The sequence below is a fragment of the Desmodus rotundus genome, chromosome 6, assembly GCF_022682495.2.
Source record: "Desmodus rotundus isolate HL8 chromosome 6, HLdesRot8A.1, whole genome shotgun sequence".
NCBI lineage: Eukaryota > Metazoa > Chordata > Mammalia > Chiroptera > Phyllostomidae > Desmodus > Desmodus rotundus.
In genome coordinates, this window is record NC_071392.1 from 133839991 (window position 1) to 133853238 (window position 13248).

Consider the following 13248-nt stretch of genomic DNA (forward strand, 5'->3'; position numbering starts at 1 on the left):
ACATCTTGTTTTGTACTATAGTTTTTTTAAATCCCTTTTTGCTAAAATTAGAAATAATGAGCAGTAAGTTTCAGATCAGTGGCAGCCACAATGTTCAGTTGTTCATCTACAAGATTGTCAGTTTTCTTTATGAATTATCACCTGGCCAGACTTTGATCATAGAACTTGAAATTGCATTTTCTCAGATTCCTACTTGAGTTGAGCAATTACTGGTAATAGAATGTCTCTACTTTTTTGTACTATACAAATTGTAACTTAAAACAGGCATATATATCACTACCTACTACCTGGCACATAGTATTTGTTGGTCCCATGGTCAAATTTGAGCAGCATTAGAGTTCCTATAGAGATTGATTTCTTTTTTTTAAAAAAATTTTATTGTTATTCATTTACAGTTGTCTGCATTTTCTCCCCATCCCTCCACCCCACCCCTGATTTCTTCTTTAAATGGTTCTTTTTCTATGGTCGGGACCCTCTGTTTTGGTCAGGCAGTGTGTTGAGGGAGGACTGAGGGGATAGAACTGGCCCTGAGGAGTTCGCCTTCGTGCTCCTTGTCTTGTGCCCCAGAGTAACTTCTCTTAGTACCTTCTCTAATTCTGGTGTTCCATTTCCTTAAGGTGCTTGGCAGGCAACCTTGTGCTCTATAAATTATGCCAATCATGGAGGGCTAGGCCTTTTTTCTCACCATTTGTGTTGGTCAGGAGTTGTTGCCCAAGTTAACCCAACTGAATACTGGTTACAGAAGTGGCTTCAGTATTTCCCTTTCTTTTTTTCTGTAGCAATTTTCTCCCCTACCTTTTATTATAAAAATCTCAAGTACACAGAAAAATTAAAAGAATTATGCTAACAAACATTCATGCTATGGTCCAAAGTGATGATATTAGTAAGTGGGGTCTTTGAGAGGTACTTAAATAATGAGAGTGAAACTTTCATAAATGGGATTGGTACCTTAAAAAGAAGCTCCAGAGAGATCCCAGCCCTGTCCACCATGTAAGGACACAGTTAGAAGGCCGTGAACCAGAAAGAGGGCCCTCACTAGGTGACCATGCTGGTGCATGGATCTTGGACTTCCCAGCCTCCAGAACTGTGAGCTATACATTTCTGTTGTTTGTAACCCACAGGCCAGTGGTGTTTTGTTATAGTAGCCAAATGGACTAAAACAACTTCTAAACTCTAGATGCAGTAGTTGTAAATATTTGCCATATTTCCTATGTGTGTGTGTGTGTATTTTTGAAAGTATAGTGCAGACACCATAACACTTCTCCCCTAAATTGCAGTCTCCTACATAATCATAATACTATTCATTACCACACCTAAGATAATTAATAATGATTGCATAATATCACTTAATATCCAGTTGATATTCCAGTTTCCCCAGTTCCAGACCAGAAGCCAACTATGTTCCACACATTACATTTGGTTATTGTGTCTTTTTGGTGTTTTACTCCAATTTAGTCTGCTACCACTCTTCCTTTTTCTTTTCCCCCAGTAACACTGACTTTTTGAAGAAGGTAGGCTTATAGAATGCCTCACATTCTGAATTTAACTGGTTATTTCTTCGAGGTATCATTTAGCTTGTATGTGTTCATTATGTGCCATTGAGTTGGCTCCAACCCCTGATGACACTGTGAGTGTTGTCCAAAACGTCCTGTCCTCAAAACCCTTCTCAGCCTCTGTATACTCATACCTATGGCTTCTTTTATGGAGTTAATCCATCTGGCATTTCATCTTCCTCTTTTCCTGCTGCCTTCTATTTTCTCCAGCATTATTGTCTTTTCTAAAGAGCTCTACTTTCTCATGAAGTAACTTAACTTGTATAGCATCTCCTATATTTCCTGTAAACTGGAAATTCAGTCTAAACCAGCACTGCCCAATACAACTTTCTGTAGTGATGGGAATGTTCACTATATATTGATGCTGTCCAATACAGTAGCCACTAGCTGTACTGGGCAATTGAACATTTAAAATGTGACTCTGAGGGCTGAATTTTTAATTAATTAAATACTCGCACCTGAGATTATATTCTTCCTACTGCATCCTATCAGGAGGCAAATCATTCATGATGTCAGGTGGTCTTACCTGTGAGAAGCTGAGTTTTGATTCCTTGGTTAAAATGATGATTTCTAGATCTCTCTATTGTAAGGTACTTTTTTCCTTTGTAAATTAGTAAATAAATCTATGGGATGATGGTTTGACATCTTGGGAATATCTTATTCCTCAACAACCTTTTACCTAGTAGTTTTAGGATTCATTAATAAGCTTGCATCAGTCGTAATGGAGATTTTGAAATGATGATTTTCTACTTTTATCTTCTACATCTATAATTATTGATTTCTTATTATAATCAAATGTGAAAGGGAAGAATTTGTTATATTTTTATTGTTATTCAGTTACAGTTGTCTGCATTTTCTCCCCATCCCTCCTCCCCACCCCAGCCGAACCCACATCCCTTCCCCGCCTCCACCCTCCCCCTTGATTTTGTCCATGTGTCCTTTATAGTAGTTCCTGTAAACCCTTCTTTCTCCCCACTGTCTCCTCCCCACTCCCCTCTGGCTATTGTTAGATTGTTCTTAACTTCAATGTCTCTGGTTATGAAAGGGAAGAATTTGAAGGGAAGAATTGTCCTTTATAAATATTTTTTGTATTGAGAGCATCTGTTGTATATAAAAGGATATGAAAAAACTTATATAATGAGTTACTAAAGAATAACAGTATAGGGGACTATAAAGGAAAATGATAACTTATATTTATAGGAATATCTAAAGCCTTATTCATAAACATGGTTCAGAAATTACATAGATGTTACTTTTTAAATTTTGGATAAAGAATGCCTTTTTAAAAAATCTGCTGATGGCATAAAAGGACAGATCATATAGCTACAATTGGGACAGATGTTGAGTTCCATGGAGAACTGTATTTGGCAGTCACGCTAAGTCCACATGCTTTATGTGTGCTCATGAAACCAGGCATTGGCACCACTTAGCTCAGCAAGCTGTGCAGTAGGCAGAGTTTCAGAGTAGAGGAGGTTTGCCTCTGGTGTCTTCCAATCTCTTTCTGATTCTTCCTTTTCTGCCACCGTTCAGTGGAGTCCTTAGGAATATGCCAGAACCACTTGTCTCTTCTTAATCCTGCTCCACACAGGTATCAGATTTTTACCTCCTTTACTGATTGACCTCACATAAGTCTCAGTAGAAAGATGTTATGATTGAACATGTTTATAGTATATTGCCCACACACCTCAACATGCTGGAGGTAGGGTATTTCTTCTTGAATATAGGTAATGCAAATGAACTTCTAGGTAATTGGTAGATTTCCTGAAAGTGAAACAAAATGAAATAGTGTGGGAGAAGTGGGGATTTGCCCAAATTATTGAAAGTGATTTTCTCCCTCTTTGTAAGACTGGACCCACTTTATTATATAATATTGAAAATTTTTTAATGGATTAAAAGCATAAAAAACTGTTCAACTGATTTTATGAATTATACTACTTTATTTGGGGGCCTGTAATAATTTTCAGGGCTTTTTAAGGCTATCAATCTGTCATGTAATTTTGAAGATAAAGTATTGTGACTGTATTGTGACTCTATTGCCAAAGAGGCTGAATAAACTCAGTTCAAGTATGTAAATAGTAGTATTAGTAATGCTATTAAGACTGTCCTTCTCTCCCTTTCTGTAACCCTACTTCCTGCAGTAGCAGCTTTTATAGAAGAAACCCAAGTTGGTCCTTAGAACAGTTTTCCTTGGGTGCCATTTGCCCTTGTCTGAGAATGGGTTCTCCCCATTGTTTATCCTGAGACAGGGGTTCAAATATAAATGGATAACTAGGGAAGTGCAAGGAATGTCAGTGGCAAGTGGGGAAGTGAGTCAGGGCAGCACAGGTAACAAACTACCACGATTGGCACCTCATGGAAACTCTGGCAAATGGTTCAAAGCATATGGGATATGCATACACTGGCTTCCAAGTGTAATTGACTGAGGACTGATGGGGAGGAGTGAAGTGGTGGAAAATTAACCATGTGGTCCTGTGGGCAAAGCAGCCTCCCCAGGAACCTTAGGCACAGAGACAGGGATTCTGGAACTTTGGAGCACCCAGAGAGGTCCAGGGTACCTACATGGAGCATTGCCAGCATCTGCTTTAGTCTCCTACATTCATGTGTCAGGCATGGGGCTGACATGTCAGGGTACTCAAGGAAGGTCCCCAAGCAGGGAGGTCATCACCTAGTTATGTCTCTCTTCTGCCTAAAATCCTTGAGTGCTCAGCCTTTTCAAGACAACGTCCAGAGGCTGGTTTCTGCCTGCATACCAACCCACAAATTCAACTCCTGAGACACATGTGCATACACGTTCTCTCTCTGTCTCAAACGCAGACATGCACATTTTGTCCCCAACCTGTCTCCTTCCACCTTCTCCTCCATTTCCATCACTTTCTCCTCTCTCTGCCTTCTCCCCTATTATGGCCTCCTTCTCTTCCTACCCCCCACTGATCTCCCATTCCTATCTCCTCCATATCCCCCATCTCTTCTACCTCTTCCAACCCCATGTCTTCCCACTGTCTCTCTGTATCTTTATCTCCCACACATGTGTGCACTCTTTTACACATACTCACTCACTCACTTGCACCACCCACAGAATTGTAATCATGGTGAACAATTTGCATTTCCTTGAAAGTACCACATTATCTCCTATATCCTTTAACTAGAAGGCCTCTCTCCCTCTGTCCTGCCTTAGGTCTGTGTCATAGTTATCTCAGTAAGCGCCGCCTTCGTGGTATTATAATTGATTATGAGTCTGTTTTTCCACCTCACTATGAGCTCCTTGTCATTATTTTCATTCTCAGTATCTGACCTAGAACGTGGCATATAATAAGCACTCAGTAAGCGTCGAAACTCTCCCCTTGATTGAAAATTAATTCTTCCATGTTTTTGTCTTGTTCTTTTATGGACTGTGAACAACTATGTAAGAACTAATGTAGTATTGATTGTACCCTGTGTTATACCTTCCGGGGGCATTTGTACTTAATAGCAGAGGCATTCTGAAGATATAATATCATTATTTAAAGATGTGATTCTTGAGGAAAATTCAGTCATTAGGTTATTTGTGCCTATAGGGGATAAAATTTGAGGCAAACAAATCTTTTGAGCTCTCATTCAATTCCTGCTAAGTGTTGTGACAGCCTCTGTGGGCAGAGCATGACCTTCAGCTTCCTGGATGACAAAGTCTATAGGAAATCCTATTTTATAATAATGAAAGTGTCTTGCCCATTAATATGAACTAGTTTAATAAATAAGTGTTCCTCCATAGCTTAGATCCTGGTTCAGGATCTAAGGGGAAGCCTGGAAAAAAATAGAAGGAAAACAAAAGATATTGAATTTTAGTCCCATGTTTCATATTTACCTAAGAGTCAAGTCAGACAGTCTATATAACTCTCTGTACCCATTCTGCAAGTCTAATATGAGGAGGCCAGGCCCCCTGAGACTTACTGTACAATCCCAAAGATCAATGAAAAAAAAGGTAGACTACTAAAAAAAGGTACTTCCTGGAAAGTAGTAATAAGGGAGAAATTGAAAGAATGTGAGTGAGAATACAGAAGAAAAGAAGGAAACATAATGGAAAACAGGATGTATTTTCAGAATGGAAAGATATCCCAAAGACCTGAAAGATCCGCCAGAACCTTCATGTGCTTTCCCCATGACCACAGATCATTGTCAACAGATATCATTCATTGAAAAGAAGTAAATTATTTGTGCAGAGTAAGGAAGTGAATAGAAAGGTCCTCCTAAATTTAGGTGGGCAGCATCAAGCTCAGTGTTGCAAAGCAGTACAGTAACAAAACAAGTTACCGGATGAAGAACCCAGTTAATTCAATGCTCCTGAGTTTTTTAAAACAAACTTCCCCTAGGGGAGTTAGGGGATGTGGAGATTAAATTTAGAGAAGCGCTAGACCATCAGATACTACTGGGCATGGGTAGTTTGGCCCCTGAAGCAGCAGATCTGACTGTGAGGAATCTAGGTCACATGGCAAGAAGAGAATAGATAGGGAGCTGAGTCTGCACCAGAGAGAAAGGATGTAGTTAAGCCCTGATGTATTGTGGAAATATGAGAAACATATGAGACCTGATCAGAGAAGAAATAGATAATGAAACGTGAAAGACTGATTGTTGGAGAAATAGATGCATATAGGGACACATGCTCTGCTGTTTTGTCAGATGTGTTTTAGCTGGGAAAGTCTTGGAAAGATTCATCTATACAGTATTTTCCAAACTTAAAAAAAATACCTTTTAAACATAGTAGAACCCTTTGTTTAAATGAAGATAAAAGAGAAAGTGGAACTAGGGAGCCTTATGGCCCCAGCAGAGCATGGTTGAAAACCCCTGCTCTCCAGTGTTCAGGGTATAGATTCGATGGATGATAACCAAGTATCATATGTATAAATAAAAGGCAAAGAAAGAGATCAGAGCAGTTTTAGGTAGAAATCCATGGTCGTAGATGATGCAGAGTTCCAGTTTGTATCAGTTACCAATTTGCCACAGCAACTCTTTTATTTCAAATACATTGTACAGTTTTTATTTGAATGACTAATTTAGGAGAGCACCTGTAGTTCAGTAAATTTTTCAGGTGCATTGAGAACAATCTGTCAATAAATTGGACTCTTAATACTTTTCCTTACTGATCTATATGAAGCCTTAATGTTGTTATCACTTTTTGCTTCAGCAAAATGAATTGAATAACACTCCTGTGTTTCCATGAGAAAGTGCTCTGTCTTTGGAAGGGATGGCATAGAAATGGTTCCATAATGAGGAAATCAGGTGCAACGCCCACTGCATGTTTGTAACCAATCTCAAAGAGCAGAAGAAAACATTTGCAATCACAGGGACAAAGAATTTTTGCTTAATCTAGGATTACTTAATACACCTTTGTTTATTTGGTAATCCACCTCCCATCCCTTTTTAAAGATACTTTGCCTTGGAATCTGAAAAGTATGCCTGTTGAAAGTTCTTGGGGCTAAAAATTAAATATTTCTGAGTTCAAAGGAGTAGATATAAAATAGAGAGATATAAAATGTATTTTCATAATTACCTATTTATTTATTGCTTCATTTTATTTTTTGTTCTGGCCTTATAAAACTTGTATTTAATTCAGAATTCAGTATCTATTTAGGTCATTACTGCCATGTATCATGTTAATTACATTCTGATAGAGAAAACAAAAATTCCTGCTTAAATTATTAAAAATGGGGCAGCATATAATACCTTTTAAGATATTTTGAGGGAAACAAATCAATTTTGGTTATTATTATCTGTTCAGGTTTTGTGTGTCAAAACAAAGCCCAGGTCTATTTTAAGTTCAGACTGAGAACTAAGGAAGCAGTTTTCTAAATTGATAATCTCAAAGGTGTGTTTCTGATTGCAGTGCATGCCTACCTAACTTAGAAAATGTTCTGATACTTGCCTGTGATGGACCACATTCAGTGACTTTTTTAGGCTTTAATTATTAACATACTGAATCAAAGTGATTTTTTGTGCCTTGCTTTTAAGAAAAAGTCATTTTATGATGGAATCACTCTAATCAATTATAGTGGGATAATGATGCAGATATTTTTATGTAGTTATTAGTGCCAGAGAAAACTTGATTCCTATGGTTTGGATCATTGATGTCTGCAGTGTATTGTTATTCATAGGAAAGTAGAATTTGTGTTAAGTTGATGATCTAGCAAATAATTTACTCTGTTGTTGTAACTAGTAGAACCATGATTATTATGTAGATATCATATAAATAAAAAGTCAATAAGATTGATTTCCTTTGTTTAGGACAAAACTTTTCAGAGAAAACAGTATTTGACGTGTTACTTTCATAATACAGTAACTGGATTTTTATGATAGCTTAGTATATCAAGGTTTTACTCCCTGAATTGATGAAAGACTAAGTAAGAATCCAATGAATCTTATTTTATTTAAAAACATATAACACTTTATACAATTCAGCTTTTTATACATTTTGTTTGTGAAATTGTCTGTCTTGTAAGATAAGTTGAATTTCTCAGCAATATTAGTTTTACTTTCTACCTCACTGTTCCTTTTATTCTGTAAAGACTAAGAAATATAGAGAGGTGCTAGTTGTAATTCTATCCATGACAGAATCAAACTTTGTTTATATTTAGATTGAATATGAGACTCAAATTAAGGAGGTGCAGCTACTCTCAAAAGATAACCTGGGAGTAAAGGGTGAACTGAAAAATGAAGACACAGAAAAGGTAATAAATTGAAATGATAAACATGCTGTCAATAGAGGATTTTCAGAGTGTTCATCTGCTAAGATATTCTTTTTAAAAAGCATCTTATTACAAAGATATTTTTATTAAACCTTAAGTGATTATTTAAAGACTGTTGCTTATAGAGTATTTCTTTAATGTATAATTCAATCAAATTAGCTGAAAGGCAGTGACTGTGGGCATAAAAGAGAGAGATTCCAAAGAAAACCTGTGTTGTTAGCAGGTAAAATGGTGTTTTCCTAAATAATGTTTTGTAGCTGCTCTTTATCTTATTTTCAAAACTACATTAAATGAAAAATAAATAAAACGTGGCATTTTGCTTCTTTTTTAGTATATGTAATTTTGTACATTTTTAACCTTTTCACAGATAAAGTGAAAAGAAAGGACTGCATATCTAAGCAACAGACAAAAAGACTGGAAAGGAATACTTAAATGAATTCTGCTATGTATCTGCCATAATGCAGGCTTCTAATCCTCCCGCCTATCTCCATATAAATGATTCTGTTCAAGACCATAGATGTTTTCTTCACTAAAAGCAGTAAAGCTCTTTTAGATGAAATGTCTAAAAACATCTTGTAATAACTTGGAGCATGCTGGCAAGAGTAGTCACTTGTGACTATGTGTGAAACCCCCTCAGCCAGTCGATATTATAATAAGCAAAAATGGTAGCATCACTCCATTATTCAGAAAAAGGCAACAGCGTGCTTGTTCCTTAGGCTGCAGCATTCATTAAGAAAAGCTTACAGGGCTGAAAGCTGGAAACAGATGATAACGGGATATGATTTTCATATTTAATGCTTTCCTTGGAAGAGTATGTGTGCTACAGATTGATAGAAGAATCAACTGCTACTTTACTAAAAGACTTTCAGGTTTGCCCTCTAGCTACCGATGGAATCATTCAGCCAAGAAATTAACTTTTTCTCCTTTTACCTGCTTTATATATCTGCTAAGCAGGCTGCCTGGCTGCCAGTATATGTTATTATGCAGTTAACTGTTTGGTATTTAAGACTCTTATCAGAAAAGAAACAGAGGCCACACTATTTTGTTTTTATAGTAGGAGGAAGGTTTTAGTTTTTCTTTTTATTTCTATGCACTAGCAGGCATTAATCTGAGTTTATAGGAAGTTTCAGTTTTCCTTCCCAAAGATTACAAAGTTAAAAACCACCTAGAATTTAGAGCATTTTTTTAAACTGTAAGATACAAAACATCAAGCCCCAGCAACCTTGATCTATATTAAAAAGGCCTTTAATGATAAATTATTTCTGTGCGATTAGATGTATGCTAAATGTGGTGTGATGTGACAGACTTATAAACCATTCAGGTGTTTTTGTGTTTGACATTTGGTCATGAAATAATTCATTTGTTTTCAATCTATAAATTTGTTCTTTCCATGCCATTCCTGATAAATACATTCTTAGTAGAGCAGTGTCAGTGGTACTTAAGTACAATGGGAGACTCTTTTTCCTATTTGCACTACTGATTCCTTACCCTACATGTGGTTATTTAAACTTTTCAGTCATATTTAAAATTAGGGCAGAGATACACCACTGACAACTTCCTAAAATATTACATGTAATAATTAGAAGACAAGTTTTCCTTTATACTGAAAAGTGTTATCTCCTTAAAAGCTTTGACTGCTGACTGTGGAAAATCAATTAGGTTGCCCTGACCAGTGTAGTCTCAGTGGTTTGGGCGTTGTTCCACTAAGTCAAAGGTCACAAATTCCATTCCTGGTTGCAGGGCCCAGTCCCCAAGTAGAGCATGTATGGGAGGCAACACATCAATTATTTCCCCACTTTTCCCCCTTTATCCCCCTCCACCCTGCACTTGCATTCCTCTCCCCTTAGTTCATGTCCATGGGTGGTACATATAAGTTCTTTGGCTTCTACATTTCTTATACTATTCTTAACCTCCCCCTGTCTATTTTTTACCTACCATATATGCTTCTTATTTCCTGTACCTTTTCCTCCATTCGTCCCCTTCCCCTCCCTGCTGATAACTTCCATGTGATCTCCAATTTTGTGATCCTGTTCCCGTTCTAGTTGTCTGCTTAGTTCAATTTTGTTTTTGTTTTTTTACGTTCAGTTGTTGATAGGTGTGAGTTTGTTGTCATTTTACTGTTCAGAGTTTGGATCTTATTCTTTTTTTTAGAAAGGACCCTTTAACATTTCATACACTAAGGGCTTGGCGATGATGAAGTCCTTTAACTTCACCTTATCTGAGAAGCACTTTATCTGTCCTTCCATTCTAAATGATAGCTTTGCTGGGTAGAGTATCTGGGATGTAGGTCCTTGCCTTTCATGACTCTGAATACTTTTTTCCAGCCCCTTCTTGCCTGTAAGGTTTCTTTGGAGAAATTAGCTGACAGCCCTATGGGAACTCCTTTGTAGGTAACTGTCTCCTTTTCTCTTGCTGCTTTTAAAATTCTCTCCTTATCTTTAATTTTGGATAATATAATGATGATGTGCCTTGGTGTGTGCTTCCTTGGTTCCAATGTCTTTGGCACTCTGAGCTTGCTAGACTTCCTGGAAGTCTATTTCCTTTGCCAGATTGAGGAAGTTCTCCTTCATTATTTTTTCAAGTAAGTTTTCAATTTGTTGCTCTTCCTCTTCTCCTTCTGGCATCCCTATGATTCGCATGTTGGAATATTTTAAGTTGTCCCAGAGGTTCCTAAGCCTTTCATCATTTTTTTGAATTCTTTTTTTTTCATTCTGTTCTGGTTGAATGTTTATTTCTTCCTTCTTGTCCAAGCCATTGATTTGAGTCCCGGTTTCCTTCCCTTCACTGTTGGTTCCCTGTGCATTTTCCTTTTTTTCACTTTGCATAGCCTTTACATTTTCCTCTATTTTGTGACCATACTCAACCATGTCTGTGAGCAACCTGATTACCAGTGTTTTGAACTGTACATCTGATAGGTTGTCTATTTCTTCATTGCCTAGTTGTATTTTTTCTAGAGCTTTCATCTGTTCTTTCATTTGGGCCATATTTTTTGTCTTGGCACACCTGGTACATCATAAGGGGTGGAGCCTTAGGTATGCGCCAGGGCAGGACAACCCATGTTGCTGCTACTGATGCTGTATGTGGGGGAGGGGTCTGAGAGGGAACAATGCCGCTTGCTCAGCTCTCCACCACTTTTCAGTCACTACCCACAAGCAAATTGGGCCTTAATGGTGCTAATTCCCTGGTGGATGGGTTTGTGTACTTTCTAGGACCCTTTGGATCTCTCAGATGAACTCTCCTGTGAGGCTGGGAATTTCTCCTGCTGCTGCCTCAACCCCCACGGGTGTTTTCAATCAGAGGTTTGAGGCTTTATTTCCCAGAGCTGGAGCCCTGGGTTGCAAGGTCTGCTTCGCTCCCCTGCTGTTCCTCCCGGTTTATCTATGCATGAATGTGGGGCCACAGGGTATGCTAGCTGTGGCACTGCCTGCCCCATTCCACAATCCGCCACCTCACTGGGTCCATCAGCAGCCACCTTGCCTCCAGTCCTCTCCACCTCTGCTGCCGGTCACCGCCCCTCCTACCGGTCTGGATGAATGTTTCTTCTTTATCTCCTTGGTTGTCAGACTTCCATGTAGTTCGATTTTCTGTCAGTTCTGGTTGTTTTTTGTTTTGAAATTGTTGTTGTTCTTTTTTTGGTTGTGCGAGGAGGCACAGTTTGTCTACCTATGCCTCCATCTTGGCCAGAAGCTCCCCTTTTTATTTCTTAAAGTGAACTTGGAACTGATGTGTAGTCCTCCCATTTCAGCCTTAAGGGCTTCATATTGTATTTCTTTTAGGACAGGTGAAGAGTGACAGATTGTCTATTTTTGTTTAATGAAAAATGCCTTAACTTCTTCATTTTTGAAGGAAAGTTTTGGTAAATATAGAATTCTTGATTGACAGTCATTTTCTTTCAGCATTTTGATTGTGTTATCCTACTGCCTACTGGTCCATGGTTTCTAATGAGAAGTCACCTGTTAATAATTTTGAAGATGCCTAGTTTGTGAGGAGTAACTTCTCTAATTTCGCTTTCAAGACTCTCTTTCTTTCTTTGACCACATGATAGGACACAAAACAAGCATCAAAAAGTTCAAGAAAATTGATATCTTATCAAGCATTTTCTCCGACCAAAAGGGACTGAAACTAGAAACAAACCCCAAGGAAAAAACCCCAAAACACTCAAAATCACGGAGATTGAATAGCATGCTATTAAACAATGAATGGGTCAACAATGAGATGAAGAAAGAAATCAAAAAGTTCCTGGAAACAAACGAAAATGAACTCACAACAATCCAAAATTTATGGGACACAGCGAAGGTAGTCCTCAGAGGGAACTTCATAGCCATACAGCCTACCTAAACAAGATAGAAACATTTCAAACAAACATCCTAACCCTATGCCTACAAGAACCTGAGGAACAACAACAAAGACAACCGAGAGCAAGTAGAAGAAAGAAAATAACCACAATTAAAGGAGAATTAAGTGACATAGAGACTAAAAGCATAATTCTAAGGATCAATAAATCCAGGAGCTGGTTCTTTGAAAAGATAAACAAAATAGACAGGTCCTTAAGCAGACTCATCAAGAAAAATAGAGAGAAGACCCAAATGAACACAATCGGAAATGAAAGAGGAGAGACTACAACTGATACCAGAGAAATACAAAGGATTGTCAGAAATTACTACGAAGAACTGTATACCAAGAAATTTGAAAACCTAGATGAAATGGACAAATTTCTAGAAAAATATAATCTTCCAAAACTGAATGAAGAAGAAGCAGAAAACCAGAACATATGAATAACAGCAGACGAAATTGAAGCAGTAATCAAAAAACTGCCAACGCACAAAAGCCCTGGACCAGATGGTTTCACAGGAGAATTCTATAAAGCATTTAAGAGAGGTTTAATGCCCATCCTCCACAGATTATATCAAAAAATTCAAGAAGATGGAAGACTCCCAAACTCGTTTTGTGAGGCCAACATCATCCTAATACCAAAACCA

At 37.8% G+C, this 13248-nt stretch overlaps 1 protein-coding gene across 5 annotated transcripts in view; it reads left to right on the forward strand.

Annotated features, from left to right (window-relative positions):
- KIZ (kizuna centrosomal protein) overlaps positions 1 to 13248 on the forward strand; it is a 164543-nt gene that overhangs the window by 12608 nt on the left and 138687 nt on the right. For 4 of the 5 annotated variants that reach the window (XM_024559485.4, XM_024559483.4, XM_024559486.4 and 1 more), the window contains one exon: positions 8159 to 8251. The exons of the other annotated variant lie outside the window; for it this stretch is intronic. In XM_024559485.4, the coding sequence (XP_024415253.2) occupies positions 8159 to 8251 (93 nt within the window). The remainder of the gene's footprint in view (positions 1 to 8158; positions 8252 to 13248) is intronic. 5 annotated transcript variants of the gene reach the window in all.